The sequence below is a fragment of the Zootermopsis nevadensis genome, unplaced genomic scaffold (genome assembly GCF_977971745.1).
Source record: "Zootermopsis nevadensis isolate Lab colony 2312 unplaced genomic scaffold, Znev_1.0 Znev_ptg000019l, whole genome shotgun sequence".
NCBI classification, from domain to species: domain Eukaryota; kingdom Metazoa; phylum Arthropoda; class Insecta; order Blattodea; family Termopsidae; genus Zootermopsis; species Zootermopsis nevadensis.
In genome coordinates this window covers 7,228,443-7,250,939 of record NW_028259151.1, presented here as the reverse complement: position 1 = coordinate 7,250,939, position 22,497 = coordinate 7,228,443, and the positions used below count along the sequence as shown (strand labels likewise).

General features: G+C 41.6%; 1 protein-coding gene across 1 annotated transcript in view; it reads right to left on the bottom strand.

Moving 5' to 3' along the window:
- The window catches only part of pio (zona pellucida domain-containing protein piopio), a 37,074-nt gene extending 15,295 nt beyond the window's left edge, over positions 1 to 21,779 (bottom strand). Inside the window, exons 1-3 of the mRNA XM_087351599.1 lie at positions 21,621 to 21,779; positions 21,487 to 21,521; positions 4,262 to 4,319 (exon numbers count right to left, since the gene is read on the bottom strand). Of these exons, the coding sequence (XP_087207725.1) occupies positions 4,262 to 4,319; positions 21,487 to 21,519 (91 nt within the window). The 5' untranslated portion in view covers positions 21,520 to 21,521; positions 21,621 to 21,779. The remainder of the gene's footprint in view (positions 1 to 4,261; positions 4,320 to 21,486; positions 21,522 to 21,620) is intronic.
- Positions 21,780 to 22,497: the final 718 nt, after the last annotated feature.

Here is a 22,497-nt window from a genome sequence, read left to right as displayed (position 1 = left end):
AAGAATCCACTATCGGACACAATAATTTAGCTGAAGTTGACATATAAAATTTACTTTATTGCACAGCAATAATATAACGTATTCACGTATAACTGCTGTTGAACTAATTCATGGTTTTAAAACATTTATATACAGTTACTTCAGACAGATAGTGGTAATTTCGTAATTTTATATTTTTAAAATCTAGACTAATAATTATGACAATACTCTATGAACCTCAATGGAGATATTGATCCTACTAGAGTATAACGTATTAAATATTGAATACTCTAATCACAAATTAAATTGAAACATGTCCTCATAATTTATTTATTTTATTTAGTGTTCTATCTGACGACAGGTCCATATGAACAGGATCCTTCCATCCTTTTCTCGGACTGGGACCTGTTCATATACGTTCTTGGCAGATGATCCAGAAGTGGTTTGCCAATGCCTTCTTCTATGTGTGAATGGAGTAATTGTTGGGATGCCACGGAGGAAAACTCCGTGTTGCCTAGACCACGGCCTTGCCCAACACAAGTTATAAATTCGGGCACCGCCGGGAATCGAACCCGAGACCCCAGGATTACAAGGCCAGCGTTCTAACCGCTAGACCACCTCATCTTATTATTATTTAGTATTCTGTCTGATGACAGGTCCATATGAACAGGATCCTTCCATCCTTTTCTCGGACTGGGACCTGTTCATATACGTTCTTGGCAGATGATCCAGAAGTGGTTTGCCATTGCCTTCTTCTGTGTGTGAATGGAGTAATTGTTGGGATGCCACGGAGAAACCGGGGAAGCCCCCGGAGGAAAACTCCGTGTTGCCTAGACCACGATATTGCCCAACACAAGTTATAAATTCGGGCACCGCCGGGAATCGAACCCGAGACGATAAATTTATTTCAAATAAACAGTTGTGGCGACCACGTACAAACAGACTGATCCCCGACTGGCTGGTTCCACCGAATACAAACAATAACCTACGCATAATAAAGTAGTCGCTATGGAAATGAACAGGTTGGTATCCATTTTATGTCGGTATTTCTGATCTCATTTTAAACGCTTTGGGAAAAATACCCACGCCTGCTTTTTGTTCATAAGGTTTCTACTTCAAATAAAGAATTTGGGGAACTTTATGTTTCCCTCAGTCACGCCAGACGAATGTCTTTAGACACACCATTAACATCTTTTTTATTCTCCCTTATTTTAGCTGACTGCGCTTAAGTCAAAGCGTAACAATGAGTCACGTACCGGGAATCGAACCCGTACGTGAGTGGCTGGATCCTGAGGTAAACGCCCTGCCGAGTTCGCTAAACCACAAACTCGTTATGAGCAGTGAAATAGGTTAAATTGTTAATGACGTTACGTCGACTGTGAAGATTCCCAAAGCGGGTGTTCGAAAGATGATCGTCGAACAGAGAGCAGTGCGATTGGCGGTGACCGCGACACACATTTTAATGGTACGGTATTCTCAAGATTGAGGGGAAGGGACCCGAGCAGTCGCTATCAGGACACGATTTGAACACATGACGGATCCTCTAATAATATGGCCACTGCACAACTCTGTATCAGCCCGTGAGGTTGAATGTCAAATGGATCCGAACCTTTGTAATGAATTTTAGGTTCTCATGGCGGTGAGTACGAAGATGGTTGTCTTCCGGGTTGCAGCGCCGTGTAGTCTGGTAGACGTTTACCGACGTTTCAGACTTCCTTGCTGCTTCCAGCGTTCATTAAAGCATGTTTCGTTCAAGTAAATTACTAACCATACATACTACTAATACTACTTATGTATGTCACTTTTTAATGTTGTTTCCACTTGACTGAAATAAGACCATTTCTTTAATTTGGATGTAACATTTTTCTGATAGGGATAAGGTCGACCTGTAGACCAAAACAGGATTCGTCGTCACATCCTTTCCAACGGAGATGGCTGTCTTCTGGGTTGTGGCGCGTGTAGATAACATTTAGAACACTGATAAATGAGAAATGCTCTGCCCACAGATAGTCGGCAAAGAGATGTTTACTGTATTGGCATCGCATGACTATTTAAAATATGAAATGTCGAGTGGGAATCATCCGGCGTACACGATGTGGGCGAACAGAGAATCTGAACTCTGCCAAGTGTCGATGATCGCAGAGGTGCCCTCGGGCGGAGAATGTTTATTGCCAGTTCCTACAGAAGTTTCATCGGAATCCTCAAGAACAGAATACTGACGCCATGAGTCAGCTCACGGGCTGCTGATTAAACAAAGGTTCGGGGGTAATTACGCTGCAAACAAACAGATTCCTTCTTAACATTTTAATAGTTGTTCAGCTATTCGATAAATTCGCCATGTTTTATGGAACCCGAAGGATCATTACGGTTTTCATAATGAATCGCCATTGGTCCATATCCTGAACTAGTTGAATCCAGATTTCTGTCTTCTGGGTTGTTGCGCTGTGTAGTCTGGTCGATGGTCATACTGCCTCCGTCATCAGGGTGATGACGGAGGCAGTATGACCTCTGAAACGTTGGTTAACATCGACCAGACTACACAGCGCAACAACCCAGAAGAGGGAAATCTTCATACTCTGATGACGGAGGCAGTATGACCTCTGAAACGTTGGTTAACATCGACCAGACTACACAGCGCAACAACCCAGAAGACAGAAACCTTCATACTTATCGCCCTGATGATGGAGGCAGTATGACCTCTGAAACGTTGGTTAACCTCGACCAGACTACACAGCGCAACAACCCAGAAGACAGAAATCTTCATACTCATTGCCCTGATGATGGAGGCAGTATGACCTCTGAAACGTTGGTTAACATCTACCAGACTACACAGCGCAACAACCCAGAAGACAGAAATCTTCATACTCATCGCCCTGATGATGGAGGCAGTATGACCTCTGAAACGTTGGTTAACATCTACCAGACTACACAGCGCAACAACCCAGAAGACAGAAATCTTCATACTCATCGCCCTGATGACGGAGGCAGTATGACCTCTGAAACGTTGGTTAACATCTACCAGACTACACAGCGCAACAACCCAGAAGACAGAAATATTCATACTCACCGCTGTGAAAACCTCAAATGTTAATAGTTGAATCCAGTCCATGATTTCTTTCTATTTCGTTAAGAACCTTTAATATATTACACTTCCTTAATAGGTGGTTTGTTCCATTCTCGTTTCACGCAGTGGCGAATTCTGGTCTAGAAATCAGGTCGTGCGGAAATGTAATACTATTAAATTCCTTCAGCAATCTAACCACAGTGGTAACGCATTATAATATTACCAATAATTCAATCCAGTTCTTTATTTTTAGTGCGCTGCACCAACAGCCAAATTTTGTGCATTTCTTTTGACTATTTGCACTAAATTTTACTAAAATCGTTGCGTAATCTAAAACAACTGATCTGAAAAAAAAATACGTAGACCCTTTTAGTTAAAACAATGTTCATAAATGTGATCAGTAATCACAACACAGTGAATGACTGACCAAGTTCATAGTCCAAAGTCCTTGAGAAGCTCAGCTAGCCAAGAAATTTCCCTCTTGTTATGGAGCCGGAACCCGGAGGTCTTTTGTGTTCGCAAGAGCCCGCCGCCAGTCCATATCCTGAGTCACATACTTCCAATCCACACATCCAAAACTTATTTACCTAAGATCCATTTTAATATTATCCTCTCGTCTACACCACGGTCTTCTGAGTGGTCTCTTCCCTTTAGGCTTTCCAACCAAAATGTGCTAAATCCCCGTCCACCTCCTAGATTTGATCATCCTAATATTATTTCGTGACAAGTGAAAATCATGGAACTCCTAATGCAATTTCGTCCCTCGAAGTCCAACTTTTCTCCTAGGCACCCTGTTCTCAAACAACTTCAAATAAGGTGGGATTTGAGGTTTTCACGGCGTTGCGTCCGAAGATGGCTGTCTTCTGGGTTGTAGCGCCGCGTATTCTGGTATGAGTTTACCAACGTTTCAGAGGTCCTTGATGACTCCAACATCAGGGCGGTGAGAGAACTTCAAACAACTTGAGCTTCCATTAACGTGACAGCCCAAGTTTCACATCCATATAAAAGGGGTAACATGGTAGAAAAAACAGAGTCATAAAATATATAATACTAGAAGGCCTATATAGGATCCTTCACCCTCTACCAGTAACCCTCAACGTTATCAGCTGGGACACAATGATACACAGCGAAAGTAGCCCATAATCAGCTATACATTATAAATCCAAAAACGTACAGCTTAATAGTAATGCAGTACTCAACTAATTTGAATTTACTTACTGGTGGCAAATTCTGGTATTTGTGCTGTTCGAATTAAGCCTGGCAGCAGGGTGGCCATCTGTAACAGTAAGGACAAGTTATTTTTTGAGCAGAATAATTAATTAATTAATTACTCCCCACTAGCAACCGCATTCAGTAATAAACCTTGATCGGATACGGTAATACTTCTGGATCACTTCCAGACACAACTGTGTTGTCTACTATTTCATCTCTGGTATGTTTATTTTACTTTCCTTATAATATTATTTATTTATTTAATTGTTTTCTATATTCATCCATATTCATTAATGTTTCTATGAATCATTTACTTCACAGACAGATGTAAACATCAAAAGCATCACTTCAAACAATAAAGTTGATCCATTATATGAAAATATCTGGACACGACCTCCAAAAAACTACACTACGAAAAATTGTAAAAAATTGTAATTGAGTTTTAAATTTAATATAATTTTACACCTGATGATGGTTTAATAAAACCGAAACATGTTGTAACTGTTCCAATTGTAAAATCGATTATTCGATATGGAACACAGAATGATATTTTAATTATTTTAATTATCTTATTTTAAATACATTGTGATTTGACGGAATAACCAAATAATTTAATTTTAATTTAATAAGTCACAATATGACGCAACTACACTATCTTAAGAATAATTAATGTATAAACTTATTGTCAGCCACAAAAATGCAAAAGAATTTTCAGTGCTACACGTTTTCTGTGTTACGTCACAATTCTACAACTTCAGATCGAAACACGTCACGTCGATGGTACGGAATTCAGAGTTTATGCCAAATTGTTTTTCCAAGTGTTTCTCGGTAACAAGAAAACTGAATCTTGGTCAACCCTACGGATTCTAACGAGGTTGTCAGCTCCGACGACCGTATCAAAAGACACTGGTGACGTCTAAAATTATCTAACTAGTAGCAGAAGGGCAAAATTGCTGAACTTGAGACAAATAATAAGGAAAAAAACATCAGAGACCTGTACAGAGGCATTAATAACTTTAAGAAAGGATATCAACCCCAGACCAATTTGGTAAAGGATGATAGTGGCAATTTGCTTGCAGATCCAATAAAAATTGTGAATAGGTGGAAAAATTTCTTTAGCGAGCTCTTAAATGTTCATAATACTGGTGATATTAGACAGATTAAAATGCATACAGCTGAACTGTTGGTGCCAGAACCTAGCTTAGATGAAGTGGAACTAGCCATTGGGAAGTTGAAAAGTTATAAATCTCCAGGAATTGATCAGATTCCGGCCGAATTAATTAAAGCAGGTGGCAAAGGGTTGCATATGAGGATCCATAAGCTTATTCAGTTAATTTGGGATAAGGAAGAGATGCCACATCAATGGAAGGAATCCATAATTATTCCTATTTATAAGAAGGGGGACAAGACTGAGTGTGGTAATTACCGAGGAATATCGCTGCTATCAACCTCATACAAAATTCTATCCAACATTCTTTTGGCAAGATTAACCCCATATGCGAATGAAACTATTGGGGATCATCAGTGTGGGTTCAGACGAAACAGATCAACGATTGATCAGATCTTTTGCATTCGTCAGATACTAGAGAAAAAATGGGAGTTCGGTGGGACTGTACATCAGTTATTTATAGATTTCAAAAAAGCCTATGACTCTGTGAAGAGAGAAGTGCTATATAATATTCTTATTGAATTTGGTATACCAAAGAAGCTAGTGGGTCTAATAAAAATGTGCTTAAATGAAACCTGCAGCAAAATTCGAGTAGGTAAATATGTATCTGAGACATTCCTCATCAAGAACGGTCTAAAACAAGGAGATGCTTTGTCTCCCTTGCTCTTTAACTTTGCGCTAGAATACGCCATCAGGAAGGTCCAAGGTAGGCAGGAGGGTTTGCAATTGAATGGGACACATCAGCTATTGGCATATGCTGATGATGTTAATTTATTGGGGGACGATATAAATACAATAAAGAGGAACGCAGAAGTTTTACTAGAGGCTGGTAGACAAGTGGGGCTGGAAGTAAATTCAGAAAAAACTAAGTACATGTTAGTATCTCGTCATCAGAAGACAGGCGGGCAAAATTATCTTAGGGTGGCTAATAAATCCTTTGAAAGGGTTACAAAGTTCAAATATTTGGGAACAACAATAACAAATCAAAATGATACTTGTGAGGAAGTTAGGAGGAGACTAAATTCCGGAAATGCTTGCTACTTCTCAGTCCAAAATATTTTGTCTTCCCGTCTGATTTCTAAGAACCTGAAAATTAAAGTATACAAAACAATAATATTGCCTGTTGTTTTGTATGGGTGCGAAACATGGTCTCTCACTCAGAGGGAGGAACACAGATTGCAGGTGTTTGAGAATCGGGTGTTGAGGAGGATATTTGGGCCTAAGAGGGAAGACGATGGGGCGTGGAGAAAACTGCACAATGACGAGCTTAAAAATCTGTACTGCTCCCCCAGTATTGTGAGGGTGATTAAGTCGAGAAGAGTGAGATGGGCGGGACATGTAGCGCGCATGGATGGGACAAGAGGTGTGCACCGGGTACTGGTTGGGAAACCTGAAGGGAAGAGACCGCTGGGGAGACCTAGACGTAGATGGGAGGATAATCTCAGGCGGGATCTATGGGAGATAGGAGTTGAAGGAAACTGGATTTTGTTGGCCCAGGACAGGGTCCGGTGGAGGGCTTTGGTTAATTCGGTGATGAACCTTCGGGTTCGGTAAGCCATCTAGTTAGTTAGTTAGTAGCAGAACCAGAAAAGTTTCTCGAAGCCTCCACGACTATACCCCTAGACCTAACAATGACATACTGAACTACATGTGAAGAATAACTGATGCAGGTGGTCCAGAATGTTGTATGGAAATACATAAGAGCGCTAATATAATATTTTACACAATAAAATGTTTTAATATTATATAATTTTTACAACACCAATAAACTTCAAACGTTTGTGTATAGACTGTACAAAATAAATATATATATAATCGTGTGTGTGTGTTTCAAAAATATCAACAGACGACCAGGGGTTTATTTTACATTTCAATACGACACAGTTTGAGCTGCGCTGGGAGAAATCTGCAAAGCTGGAATGTAGATACGTCTAAAATTAGGGGGGACCACTGTAATACGCTAGAATTGATTGATAAATTAATTCATTGAGTCACGTTCTCTGTACAAAGGAATGACCGTCTAACATCTGATGTGTCTAAATAAATGAGAGCGCAAGGAATCTATTTAAAAAAAAATAAAGCCACGTGACTGCATAAGATGGTGTTATAGCTGTTGGCTGTATGCAGAATCGCAAAGTTCGATGAACCCACAGACAATCATCACGACCCTCGCTCGACTTGTTCCGGGGTGAGGAACAAGGCAGTCGATTCAATCCTAGTTAAGTGTTCAACATTCTACCACTTGAGAAACGCACTCAAGTTAAGCCGCGTACATGCGCGGTGCATGTGGAAATAGAATATTTTGTCACACAAGAAGGAATCAATTCTGTGACATCGTGAGTTCAAGCTGTGTTCCTAATTCAATTTTATCACGACGTCGTATCAAAGAGATGAGTTTCTACAGGCCCCTATGATAATACATAAATGCCACCAGTACACGACATTTGTTTCCAAAATTAATAGTATAATAATTAAAATGTAAAATAAGAAATTAAACTTATTAACGGCCAAACCTTTTGCGTGATACGATTACGATCCAATAAATTATTTGAAAAAACTCATCTAAAACGTAAAATTTTGCACTTATTCCATTTTAACGATTCACAATGTTACATATGATCAAAAAAAATTCATCTAGACGAGAATTATTGTGTGTGTACAGACTGGGGTCACACTGAAAGTCACTAGGTTCTAGCCTAAAAATGAACTTATTAAATGGAAATATGGGTTCTGCGTGTTGATAATGAATTCTATTTATTTTGCAACAGCATATATATACATATACATACGAGGTGCGATCGGAAGGTTTCCAGACTGCGCGTATAAAAACCCGTACACTTATAACAGGTATTAAATTCATCCATCACCCTCGAAGTAATTCCCCTAGGAGTAAACACAACGATCCCAGCGCCGCTGCCAAGCCTGGAAGCATCCCTGGAAATCTTTCTTTGTCAGCCTGTCAAGCACCATCTGCGATTCTGCCTGAATCTCTTGCCAAAGACTCGCCAAAACGGCTACGGAAACCTATGAAATGCTAAAGCAAGCATTTGGGGAGTCCGCAATGGGTCGTGCACAAACTTTTGTGTGGCATTCACGTTTTAAAAATGGCCGAACCTCTGCCGATGATGACGAGCGTTCTGGACGACCATCTTCGAGCACAACGCCCGAAAATGTTACGAAGATTCGGCAGGCCATTCACGAAGATCGACGTCGTACCATCAACGACTTGTGCGATATTGTTGCGTGAAGATGTGAGACGGAAGCGGCCGGCAAAGTGGCGCAACCACAACTGGCTGCTGCATCATGACAACGCGCCAGCGCACACCGCCCTCAAAGTTCGGCAGTTTTTGGCCTCAAACACCATGGCCGTCATCCCGCACCCTCCTTAGCTCCGTGTGACTTCTTCATCTTCCCAAAGATGAAAATTCAGCTAAAGGGAAGGAGATTTGAGACGATAGAAGAGATTCAGGCAGAATCGCAGATGGTGCTTGACAGGCTGACAAAGAAAGATTTCCAGGGATGCTTCCAGGCTTGGCAGCGGCGCTGGGATCGTTGTGTTCACTCCCAGGGGAACTACTTCGAGGGTGATGGATGAATTTAATACCTGAGATAAGTGTACGGGTTTTTATAGGCGCAGTCTGGAAAATTTCCGATCGCACCTCGTATGTAGCAGGCCGATACCTGGTTAGATGATTTCTTCGAGGCATAAGAGTTTTATGGATACTTTAATTCAGTATACTTCAATCAGGAAACGTTGTATTCAGGTTTTTCATGAACATGGCTCTTAAAATGAAAGTGAACTTAGCTCGGGCGTGAAAATGCTCAAAACAGATGCTCTTCATTCCGAACTCAAAGAAAATCAGCGTAGGGGCTCTAGACACACTTAAAACTTGAATCAGGACCTAATGCGATATTTCCGTAAATCGTAAGACAGAAGTACATTAAATGAACTGCACACTACTGCAGCCAGCACGAAGTATAGTAAAAATCTGTAAAAAGGCAAAGATAAAAGCGAAGATTAATTTAAAACCTTATAAAATTATTCAGACCAAAATAAAATTAAAATTATCGAAAGACTTTAGTGTTAGTGTACCACCATCCCATGTTTAGCATAAATCGGTCGGATGGTTTTGAGTCCTGTTATATACGGGCGCAAGGACAGGACCAAACTTGTGAGATTTCAGGTTCCCACGGCAGCGACTATGAAGATGGCTTCTTCTGGGTTCTTGTGCCGTGAAGTCCGGTAGAAGATTGCCGACTTTCAAATTTACTTGCTGCACTGATCATCTGGGCCTCATTACGGGGGTTTTAGGTTTTCTCAATTACTTTACAGTTGAGAGACTGGATGGTATTTCTATGAGATACACCGTTTGGTTATGTGCAGAACTGCATTCAATTCCTTGATTCTGCTGTGGTTGAGCGGCAGAGTATGTAATTAAACGCTGCTGATCTGTTTTCGGTAGGGTGGTTTGAAAGTGCGTTGATGGCAATATCAGTATGCGTGTGTTAACGACAAATTTCCAGACTGCGTTAATTTCTGTTCTTTCTTCCGATTTGTAGATCAAATACAGTTTTATTATCTCGTTCATGTGTTGCGGAAAACTCGAGATTTGTATTTACGCTATAATTACTGCTCCTACATACACAACTAATAATTAATTAGTGTTCTGTCTGACGACAGGTCCATATGAACAGGATCCTTCCATCCTTTTCTCGGACTGGGACCTGTTCATATACGTTCTTGGCAGATGACCCAAAAGTGGTTTGCCATTGCCTTCTTCTGTGTGTGAATGGAGTAATTGTTGGGATGCCACGGAGAAACCGGGGAAGCCCCCGGAGGAAAACTCCGTGTTGCCTAGACCACGGCCTTGCCCAACACAAGTTATAAATTCGGGCACCGCCGGGAATCGAACCCGAGACCCCAGGATTACAAGGCCAGGTGGTGATAAAAATGTCATCCTCCTATCATTCATATTGCATATGTTTTTGTTATCTACAGTATTTTTCATAAAAATTATATTTCGAAATTTAAGATTTCTCGAAAAGAGAGTATTCTCTCCCCAATGGTGGCTACGAGCTTTGGCCTCGATTTTGCGTCTCCAATAATCCGGGTTCCTGGAGGCTGGTTCCGGAGTCAATCTACTGCTACGCCTAACTAAAATTTATAATACACGTTATATCAGAAATAACAGTGGTTGAGTGTCATTGTGCGCCTATTGCAGAGTGTACAATTTAAAATGCAACCAAGCAACGCATTACGGAACAAATTCAAAATCAGGAGGTCAACCTCGTGTCACTCGAGTCACCCTGATTGCTAGGCCGCTACTCACGCCACTTGCGCAGGAGCAGTGCAGCTGCGAACATGGCGTATTCACGAACAGAACACGTGTTTTTTTTATCGAACATTACTTCGCATCGAAACCATCAGCTGCTGTTCAAAAATAATTTAGCAATGCGTCTTCTGATGAGGAAGTGCGACGACTGGTGACAAGATTTAGGGACTCAGGAAGCGTTTGTGCTCATCGAGCGATAAAACAGCTGAAATTAGGGCCGTATCGATTTCAAGCAGTGCATCAGCTGTAACAACGCGATTTGGCCGAATTAATCAAATACAGGAAATCGATTCGTCGTTGCGTTTTAAATGGCAAGAACTGTACGAAAATATTGCAGAAAAATGTAGTGAATTCATATTTTAGCGTTTTTGAGTATTCGATTCATATACGTAAATGGTTAAAATACTTACTGGCAAGACAAATATTTCCAGAGACATGAAGTACCAGGTGTTGTCACACCAAGTAGGGCGTGAAATGCCTTAACTTTCTCTCGCCTCAAGAGCTGTATTCCACTCAGAGGTCTTGAGTCTAGAGAACTGTGTAAATGGTCCCGCAGTCCGTGGCCTGCAACAGCCATTGCTACGCGGAGGAGGGCTTTCTTGGGGAATTTATTAAGCCTCCGACTGCTAATGACGATACATCAATGTGGAATAAATGACAAATAAACAATCTACGTGTATATGCTGTATAACATAGTCAATTATTGCTTTAATTAGGCAAAAATGTAAAAAAAAAAATAGATGGGAGGATAGATTACAATTAAATCACTTCATTTATTTATTATTTAGTGTTCTGTCTGACGACAGGTCCATATGAACAGGATCCTTCCATCCTTTTCTCGGACTGGGACCTGTTCATATACGTTCTTGGCAGATGATCCAGAAGTGGTTTGCCATTGCCTTCTTCTGTGTGTGAATGGAGTAATTGTTGGGATGCCACGGAGGAAAACTCCGTGTTGCCTAGACCACGGCCTTGCCCAACACAAGTTATAAATTCGAACCCGAGACCCCAGGATTACAAGACCAGCGTTCTAACCGCTAGACCACCTCATCTTATTATTATTTAGTGTTCTGTCTGACGACAGGTCCATATGAACAGGATCCTTTCATCCTTTTCTCGGACTGGGACCTGTTCATATACGTTCTTGGCAGATGATCCAGAAGTGGTTTGCCATTGCCTTCTTCTGTGTGTGAATGGAGTAATTGTTGGGATGCCACGGAGAAACCGGGGAAGCCCCCGGAGGAAAACTCCGTGTTGCCTAGACCACGGCCTTGCCCAACACAAGTTATAAATTCGGGCACCGCCGGGAATCGAACCCGAGACCCCAGGATTACAAGGCCAGCGTTCTAACCGCTAGACCACCTCATCTTATTATTATTTAGTGTTCTGTCTGACGACAGGTCCATATGAACAGGATCCTTCCATCCTTTTCTCGGACTGGGACCTGTTCATATACGTTCTTGACAGATGATCCATAAGTGGTTTGCCATTGCCTTCTTCTGTGTGTGTTGGGATGCCGCGGAGAAATCGGGGAAGCCCCCGGAGGAAAACTCCGTGTTGCCTAAATCGCGGCCTTGCCCAACACAAGTTATAAATTCGGGCACCGCCGGGAATCGAACCCGAGACCCCAGGATTACAAGGCCAGCGTTCTAACCGCTAGACAATAATAAATTGTTTAGGAGCAGATTAGTGAGTAGTTTTAAGTTTACAATTCATCAACAGTTCGTATACATCTGAATACCGTCATTACCAGAGCTTTTTCGTGTAAACTACCTCAAAGCTGAACAATAAAAAATTGAAATGTACTACGCACAGCGGGACCTCAGGGCCCTGGGTTGAAATTCTGGTCCGGTTTCTGCTGTAGAACCGTAACCTGTGGTTGAGCTGTCAAGTTGCAACATTTCCTGCTGTGAAGAGTAGGCTCTGGCCCACATGTTCTTTATGCTACAAGGGAGAAGGGTCGAGATTAAACACGAGACGAACTGCCTGCCTCTCTATCCATATAATTGGCAATGTTGTTAGCTTGATGACCGTTTAAAACACTATTGGAATGCAGGCAATATGAAAACATACATTACCTGCTTATAATCTTGACAAGACAAAGGAGCGAACTGCTGTCTACTTCCCCACAAGTTTCCCCGAAATACACGAACAAGTTTCTTGTCTATTGATTCAATTGTTTATAGGAAAACAGAAGAGCATAGATTCAGAGGGCTTTAGCCTTGCATCACAAACTGAGCAAACAATGCAATGTATAAAGATTTCTGTCTTCTGGGTTGTTGCGCTGTGTAGTCTGGTCGATGTTAACCAACGTTTCAGAGGTCATACTGCCTCCGTCATCAGGGCGATTCTTAATATGAAGATTTCTGTCTTCTGGATTTTTGCGCTGTGTAGTCTGGTCGATGTTAACCAACGTTTCAGAGGTCATACTGCCTCCGTCATCAGAGTATAAAGATTCCTATCTTCTGGGTTTTTGCGCTGTGTAGTCTGGTCGATGTTAACAAACGTTTCAGAGGTCATACTGCCTCCTTATCATCAGGGCCCTGTGAAAACCTCAAATCTTACAATGCAATGTATAGCCTACGATATATGTTGTAATGTGTTTTACTTGGCTAATATTTTTTAAACCATTATTTCTACTAAATTACGTCATTTAAATATTCAATGTAAGTCATTTTTATTACGTTCTGCTTTGTTAGACTTATCAACAAAATTTGTTTAAGCACTAGTAAAGGTTTTTATCATTTTCCTTAACGAGGAATTTTGTAGTGAGTAGCGAATGAAGACCTTGCAGAAATCGGGCAGAGTCAAGAACAACAACACCATTTCGCTCACAGTGTGCTAAGCTACGAACAGGACTGGCGACTGTGAAATAAATATCTCGTAATGAGCTAGGCACTTCTCTTTTCCTTTCATCAGACGACCTCCTTAAGAGGAGTCTTCACTTTTCAGCACAAAATACACATTGCGAGCTGAACTTCCGAGGTCGTTCCAAACGTTACCACCCACAACAGTGTGGCTGCATTATTGGGTTGTACAATAAGGAATCGGGGACCGCATGACCTTATCCTGTTCGCTTTTCGAAACAGATGCCCACATGCCCCATTCAATTATCCCATACGATGACAGCTCTTGACCTTGGTCAGCAACAATACTGGCGCCGTGCGGTAATTACACGTCTGCGTATTTCTCAGTAGACAGGGAATCCAACAAGTCAACAAAGTTTTTAGAGAACAAGTTGGCAAAAGGCACGTACGCGTATACGAGGTGCGATCGGAAAGTTTCAAGACTGTGTCAATAGCGGGCGAACCGGATGCAGTACGAGCTTCTGCCGCTAGGGGGTGCGGCCTACATTCATAGTGAATCAGTGTGCCAGCCGGCAATATCGAATTAGCATTTGTTTCTCAGTTACGGGCGTTTTCGTTGTGCATTACACCGACCCTCCTGCGATTTCGGAATGGCGTGTGCATCAAATTTTGCCAAAGACTCGCCAAAACGGCTACGGAAACCTATGAAATGCTAAAGCAAGCATTTGGGGAGTCCGCAATGGGTCGTGCTCAAACTTTTGTGTGGCATTGACGTTTTAAAAATGGCCGAACCTCTGTCGATGATGACGAGCGTTCTGGACGACCATCTTCGAGCACAACGCCCGAAAATGTTACGAAGATTTTGCAGGCCATTCACGAAGATCGACGTCGTACCATCAACGACTTGTGCGACATTGTTGGGATAGGCTATGGGACCTGTCAGCTGATTCTAAAGGAAGAACTCCACATGCAACGCATCCTGTCTGAGGACCAGAAGCAGAATCGACTTCTCGTTTGTCAGGAGCTCAAAGATCTTGCAAGAACCGACCCCAACTTCCTTTCTAAGCTCCGTGTGACTTCTTCCTCTTCCCAAAGATGAAAATTCAGCTAAAGGGAAGGAGATTTGAGACGATAGAAGAGATTCAGGCAGAATCGCAGATGGTGCTTGACAGGCTGACAAAGAAAGATTTCCAGAGATGCTTCCAGGCTTGGCAGCGGCGCTGGGATCGTTGTGTTCACTCCCAGGGGAACTACTTTGAGGATGATGGATGTATTTAATACCTGAGATAAGTGTACGGGTTTTTTTTTTAAAAATAGGCGCAGTCTGGAAACTTTCCGATCGCACCTCGTATACTGAAAATGTCTGTTTCCAACACAATATGTCCAAACGAGAACTGCTTCTTGCGTACGGCTTGGTACATTCGCGCTTTCCGCTTTATAGCACTCGCAGACAACATTTTACTAGAAGGGTGTGTTGGACTCGCGATGAACAAAAATACGCGTGTACTATGTTGCAGGGACTTCTTAAACCAAAGACACATGCAGAATAAAGACGCACCCGAATTAATAACAGCAGAAGCATCTTTATATTCATCGTCAAATATTATCAGGCTGTGAAATCGAGGGGTCTGAGGTGCGCGGGGCGTGTAGCACCCAACGTCTACGTCCAGACTGGCTTCTCCTATCCAACGGGTAACTGGATTCTTCCTCTGAAGTAAAGCAACCAGGGCGTGAAGTCAACCACTGTCTCCACTTACTGTCGAGGTTAAGAATGCATGGAGTTATACATCTATTTCCCCATGCCTCTGCACCAGGGGAGACTTTGCATTACCTTAAGGGTACCTACTACATCAAAGTGAATTCACAGCGGTGAGGAACTAAAAGATGCGATAAAGGTGTAGGATTGAGGTTTCCACGGCGGTGAGTGTGAAGATAGCTGTCTTCTGGGTTCTTGCGCTGTGAAGTCCGGTAGAAGTTTACCGACGTTTCAGAGGTCCTTGCGATTGCCCTGATGATGGAGACAGCAAGGACCTCTGAAACGCCGGTAAACTTCTACCAGACTACACGGCGCAACAACCCAGAAACAGCCATCTTTAAGGTTGACAGATGCCGTCCGAGGACCGCGAGTTCTTTCTGCCTAGAATTTCTGAAAACTGTCTTTCAAAAAAGATTCCTGAAGTTCAAACTCCGTTGCTGTTGTCACTATTATGATGCCTCGCGTTCACAGAAATACTACGGGAGCCGGACGGTGGGCGCATCCTTCACTTAAAACTGCTAATCACAAGCATCTGCTGTTAGCTGATATCACGCTGTTACGAGAAGGCAATAGAAACCTGGCTGTTACATCACAAGGAACAATGCCAAGAGGTTGTCCAATAGACCTGCAAGGCAAAAATTGTGCTCCACCTCGATGCCCTGTCTGCAAGACCCAATCAACAAGGGAATAAGTGAAAGCGCGTGGCAACTCAAGGCGTACGAAATCCTCCATCTTTACAATTACAGACGTCAACTCACTATTTGACTTAGGAGCACGGTCATATTTCCCACACCACCACTCTGTGTCCCATTGCTTCAAAAACCGGAACACGAGAACCCAGGTTCTTTTCCTTCCAGATATGCAATTCATCTGACCAGTCTTCATGCGATTAAAATCTTCACTGGGTTGTGTAACTAGGTCTCTTGTAGAATCTGAAGAATCTACATGGCAAATGTCGAAGCTCGCCATTGGCCACGTTTCGAAGTCAGTACCGTCTACATGTCAGCCTTAAGAGTCTACTGCCTTAAGATCAATCGTATTATTACCCTCTTAATTCCTTTTACGTTTTCCCCACAACAATTCGGTGAGCATTTCTTAATTACCGATCTGAGTTAAATGTCGAGCACATCAGACCCTTGCTGTTTCACAAGGCTAACACCATCAGAAATGTGCATTCCTGATAATTTTATATTCTAAATACCCACTAAGTGTATTCCTCTTAGGTCCTAATACTTTAATGAACATGTTCTCAGACACCCTAAATTTGTTCCTTCTGAGAATGAAGACCACGTTTTGAAATCCTACAGTACAACATTTAAAATTACTCTATTAGTATTAGTTTTAATCTTTGACGTCTTGGAAAGCAGACGGAATCATAACAGGTGTTTAAGGAAATGATGAGCGTTATATAAAATGATTATTTCCCTAATTCGTGGAAAGAAAGAATTTAATGCAAAACACGTCTGAAAAGTTCTATTGGGACAAATTACAAATAACAAAAGAAGTTTGGAAAGCACTAGATTAGGTTTCTCATACAATGCACGTGTATAATGTAAGTGAGATTTATGGCGAATCGATACATATCACAATAAATACTTAATTGATATTTAAATCAGGCTTTCAAAAGGCAAATTCTATTGAAACCTGTAAACATGCAGACTGTCAAATGACCAGGCATCAGCTCCACAGCATACTTTCTCACGAAGAACGCAAAAGCAGATTTAAATGAGGGAACTGGAATATGGACCAAAGTGAGGTGACTCAGGAGAATCTCATCCTGCACGTCTGCTGTGGTGGTGAAGTTGTTTTCGTGTATAATTTACGAAGGATGTCAAGGCTTCTCCACGCGGGACGAGTTAATAGTCCCCACACGAGATTGTCGCCGTGCCTACCCTTGACATACAATCATGTGACGCAATGTTAAGAAGCCATGAGTTTTCGAAACGGAGGGCCGTGATTCTCCCGCAGATCAATCAGACCGACACAAAGAAGGGGCGTGTACATTTCTGGTTGTTTCAAAACCAACAGCTCAAACCCCATTCCTCCGCGTTCCTAGTGAGGCACAAACCTCACAGATTTTAAGTAATTACAATTAAATTTAACTTAAATCTTTTGTACTATGTTCCCTGACCAGGGCAATTTTAAATTTTCAATACTTTCTACTTCCATGACGGTGTGTGTAGCTTAATGAGAAATGAGATTCTCTCAGCGACAAGGAAACTGCCCTCTGGGATGTTGGACTGTTAGCGTCTCTGAAACGTCGGTCAGTATCTACCAGACTACAACCCACAACATCTAGGACACGGCTATCTTCTTATGATGTTTGTTTACAGGTCAACACTTACGTCTACTTTAAATTTATACATTAACGTGGCGAGAGAGAATATAACACTGATAATGAACTACATATTATTCATTAATTCAGTAACAAGGTAGCGTACTTCAAACAGCTAGGATTAAGTGGCCTCCAGAGACAAAGAGTAGGGCAATTTTTCGTTTTTCTATAATTCGAAGCAAGCAGAAGTTTCTTAGGCTGAAGTTAGTCTACAACTGTTGCGACATAAATCCATTATTCGAATAAAATATGTTTCCTCGGCCACCTATTTATTCCACGTAATAAATTACTACACGACGTCCAGAACGTCTGCACATCAATTCTATGCTGGTTTCCTGAAGGAAAGCAAGATTCAAAAGCTGCAGTCTTCAGATTACACCGACAGCCCAAAGGAGTTTATCACGCTACATTACATAGGTCACTGTTGCAATAAAATGAACCAAGGCCATTGTTACGCAACTGTGTTCCATCAACGGTCATCGCTATTCTTGCACTGATGTTCCAACAATGATGGTATTGAAGAACAGGGGCGTCGAGGCCATGTGGACAAGGTAGGGGAGAATTTAAACTGTGGGGCAAAGCCCCTGGAGCAACAATTGCTGGGAGCCAGGACCCAACAAAGCAGTTTGGTTAATAATCCTGGTTTGGAGTAGGCATTGGGGGCATTATCTGAATATCCGAAGAGGGCTTAGTCCCCGAGAATGGCAAAGACCCGTGGTTAACAAACCCCTTCGCGTTGGTTGAGGTATGGATGATCTAGTCTGAGATTATAGAGACCCAGGGATGTCTAAAACAGCAAAGGCACCAAAGCGAGAAAGACTGAGGGGGACAAATGCCTGCGGGGACCAGCAAAAGTCCGACCCTCCGTGGTCGAAGACCTCCTAGAGCAGAAAATGGATTTAGAGAACCTTGATGAGTTAGAAACAGAGTAGAAAACCCTGGAGGCAAATCTCCAGGAACAGAGAGCGCAGGGGGCCGGGCCCCAATGAAGCAAGAATCCTGAGAAATAACCTCGATGGTAAAGTCCCAGAAGTTTAATAAAAAATCCCGGTTGGGACTAGGCGTGGTGGAATTTTCAGGTGGTGTGTTCCCGGAAGTGATCCCTCACCACGGGCGGCAAAGCCCTTCGGGAACAGTTCCAGTCCTCCTAAAGCCTGGATGATGCAACCTGAGAGAATAGAAGCGCGTTTGTTTCCAACTCGGGGAAATCAAGTCCAATTAATAAGAGTTTAACATTTCAACAGGAACAACAGGTTTCTGCTGTTGTGCAATAATCATCTCGGTTTCACATATTGCCTACCTCCTAGGAAAAACCGCGGCAGACAATGGACGGGCCCACGCTAGAGACTCTCTCTCCCATTTTCCTCTTACACTGGAAAAATAATTTTCAATATCCTTGACCAAGACACTATTATTAATTATTAAATTCCTTAATTATAAACATGTGGTGGTAGTTGAATAATTTCTTGAATTTAAAATTCATCTTCCAACTTACAGTTGTACTGCCATCTTAAATGAAAGGTTTAGGATTGCAGAATTCGCCGCACGCGGGATTCCTTTCTTCTACAGCTTTCCCTCTTCAATGTCCAAAAAATGTTTATAATATTCGTGTTTAACGATGATTTATCAGGGCTGCCTTCAGAAGGATCATACGCCATAATTGAGTTCACAGTTTTTCAGGTTTCAATGCTCGGATTTTCTTGGCCTCGCAACAACTATTGAGGGAAACTATTATCTTGTAAAGATTTATTTTAATTCATTCTGAACGCAGTTTTAAAATGACTTGACATTACATTTATCAGTGCAAACAAATAGTGATATAAGCACCTTAAATGCAAACTACGTTTTCATCAAGATAAATCAATTTCAAAATAATTTATAAGTTACAAAGTATGGCAAACGTATCTACTACCAAATTTTGCATGTGATCACAATGAAGACGTCACGACCGTCAGTTGAAATCCAATGTAGAAGAATCCAATTCATAACTCTGAAAATTCAATTCGTGGTAACAAATTCCATAGCTACGTCATATTACTTGGATTAGAAGCACGACATATAGTCGACATTTTACATAGCTGAACTGGCACCTGGACCAAAAGCGAGTCTGGAGTCACAGTGACGTGTCTAGGCGGGGTAAACGGAACTGTGACGTCACTCAAGGCTGGTCTGCTTCGCCATACATAGTGAGATCATACGCCTCTTTGTGGGCGACTGGACGATGGCAACCTGGTGATCGCGAGAGACGCACAAGTAAAACAGCTGCACCACGATCAGCCGCAGGAAAACTCTGAAGGAGCAGAGTAACTTAAAATTCAAATAGAGGGGCTAAAAATTTAAAAATGTTCAATAAGTCCTTCTTGAGAAGCTAATAGCCGCTCAGATAGTTAAGAAATTCCCCATCTTTAATGGAATCCAAAGTTTCCAAGCGTGGGTACAAGACAGCCGAAGATCTATATCTTTAACGAACACATTCTAACGCTATTTAAGATTTATTTAAACCCTCCCACACGCTTCGGTATTCGAAAGTCGTCTATTCCCTTCATATTTTCAAAATAAATTTGTACGCATTTATCATGTCTGTACTATCTTATCATCCTTGATGAGATGATTGAGACACGTAACATGCATCTGATCATCCAAAGAACATTTGGCACAAATTATGAAGTTCCTCATTACGCAATTTTCTAAAACTAATTGTTCCTCCTCCTTCTAAAGTAAAAAAATAACCCTCTTCGGTGAAAATATCCCTCTCAGCACCCAGCGATCGAGTACCCTGATTTCATGTTCTTTCCTTAATACAGGAAACCAAATTTGACAACCGCGCAAACAAGAGATAAAATTGTAGTTAAACGTATTTTAATTTTGATGCTTTTATACAGTAACTAGGAATTCTATTCAATTTATGTTGGTTTTTTTTTATTTTGTTACGTTTACAAACTGTGGAGGGTGAGACATGTAAGGATGACTGAAGTGAAGTCAAAGTTGTCGGTGGCTGTTTTAATACTCTAGCCCGGGGACCTGCTTGGACTGAGCAAATACACGGAAGTTATTTTGACAACCGGTCTCTGTCCGAGATGCAAAACGAGTAACCCCCCTCCCCACCAAGGTATTGAGGACTTCTCTCTACACCACAAGTTTCCATTACAGCCCATCCATGCAACCCAATGGATAGGGACGAGATAATTTTCATGTGAGGTTAAGGTTAGCGTGTGAAACTGCTCGTCTAATGCTGGCTGGTCAGAATCCCTAACGTGGAGCTTAGATACCGGAACATATATTTATTTTCGGATTTAAGCCTATGATAATTTTGGTGATATCTTGACACGGGTGTAAAGCATGCTTCCTTATTATTAAAATGACAAAAATTGATGAACTTTGAAAAAAGGCTTTCATCTCAGCCCTAATGTTTAGCAAAGGGAAGGACGGGTTTCTAATGAGTGTTAAAGCGGCCGCGGTTCGTCCAGACCACAATTTCGAACGAGTCCCTGGCCTCGCTAACAGCGTCTTTCAGGAAAGTTAACACCCGTTGTTGGCGAGGGATTAAATTACTGGGAAATGCGACCCGGAGCCTTTATTCCCCTTTTCCCTCCCACACTACGTGTATAAGCAAATAACTTAAAAAGAACCTGCCACAATAAGTTTTGGAGCACAACAATTCATGGTATCCATCAGTCTTTAAAATCGTAGCAATGACAAATATTAGTTCCTACTAGTCCACAAGAAAACAGATTTTAAAAAAAAGTAAATTACAAAATATCTCAAGAAAACCGATGTACCAGCCATATGAGATCGTCTCAATCATCATTGAAGTGAAATGAACAACACTCACCAGTATATACATCATGGCCAGTTTCGTCTCCATATCTGGAAAGAGAAAGTGAATGTCAGTATATGTGGGCCAAGACACAAACAGCTGGCACTTAAGTGACAACATTTACAGAAACACAGATACATGCGACTCACTTCTAGCCTCTTGGAGGGCCTCCGCACCCCTTTCATAGGGTTCAAAATACTCTAATGCAACTAGGAAACACTGAACACCACACAGATACAAGAAACACCTCCTCACTCCACAGACGCCATCTTTGTAATCAGCCTCGCGGAGAAAACGAGAGCTGTATATAGCCGTTCCCGCCGTCTGCGCCACCTGGGATTCTGGACAAGAATTAACGCTTCGACATGTAAAGCCACAGCTATGGAATTTTGAATAATTTGCATAATGGATATAATGTTTTTTCCGAGCTATGGAGGAAATTCTTGTATATTGCACGGCAAAGTTGAACGCGATCACAATGTTCGTGCTTTGACCCTGCATCGGGGTCTCCTGCTTATAAACTGAAATGTTCATTTTTCAAAGGATTGCGCCAGCTGTAATCGTGACTTCGTATTCAAATGCTGAAATAAATTGAAAGACCCGCTATTTAGAATATGCACCACGACAGAGAAAAGCTTATCGTCCTTAATTTCCATGCAACATATTTTACCGATTTTTTAAATGTGTGTGATACGCTGTTTCGAAATTTTAGTAAAAACTTCATAGCCTACTTCTCCGTACATTACTTTCTACGTCTAATGGACCTTTAAACACATCCGAGTCACTAATGAATAATGGGAGATGTTGAAGTCTGCCATTTTAGTTAAACCCTTTAAAGATTAGTTTTATCTATGTGTATCACCTGCTTTATTAATATTATTAATAATAATAATAATAATAATAATAATAATAACAATAATGGAACTGTCTCCAAGTCACTTAGAAAATATTTGGCCAACATTCCGGGCGAACACAACTTCAGGGAATTGCAGAAAACTGCCATTTTTGGATCTTCATACATCATTC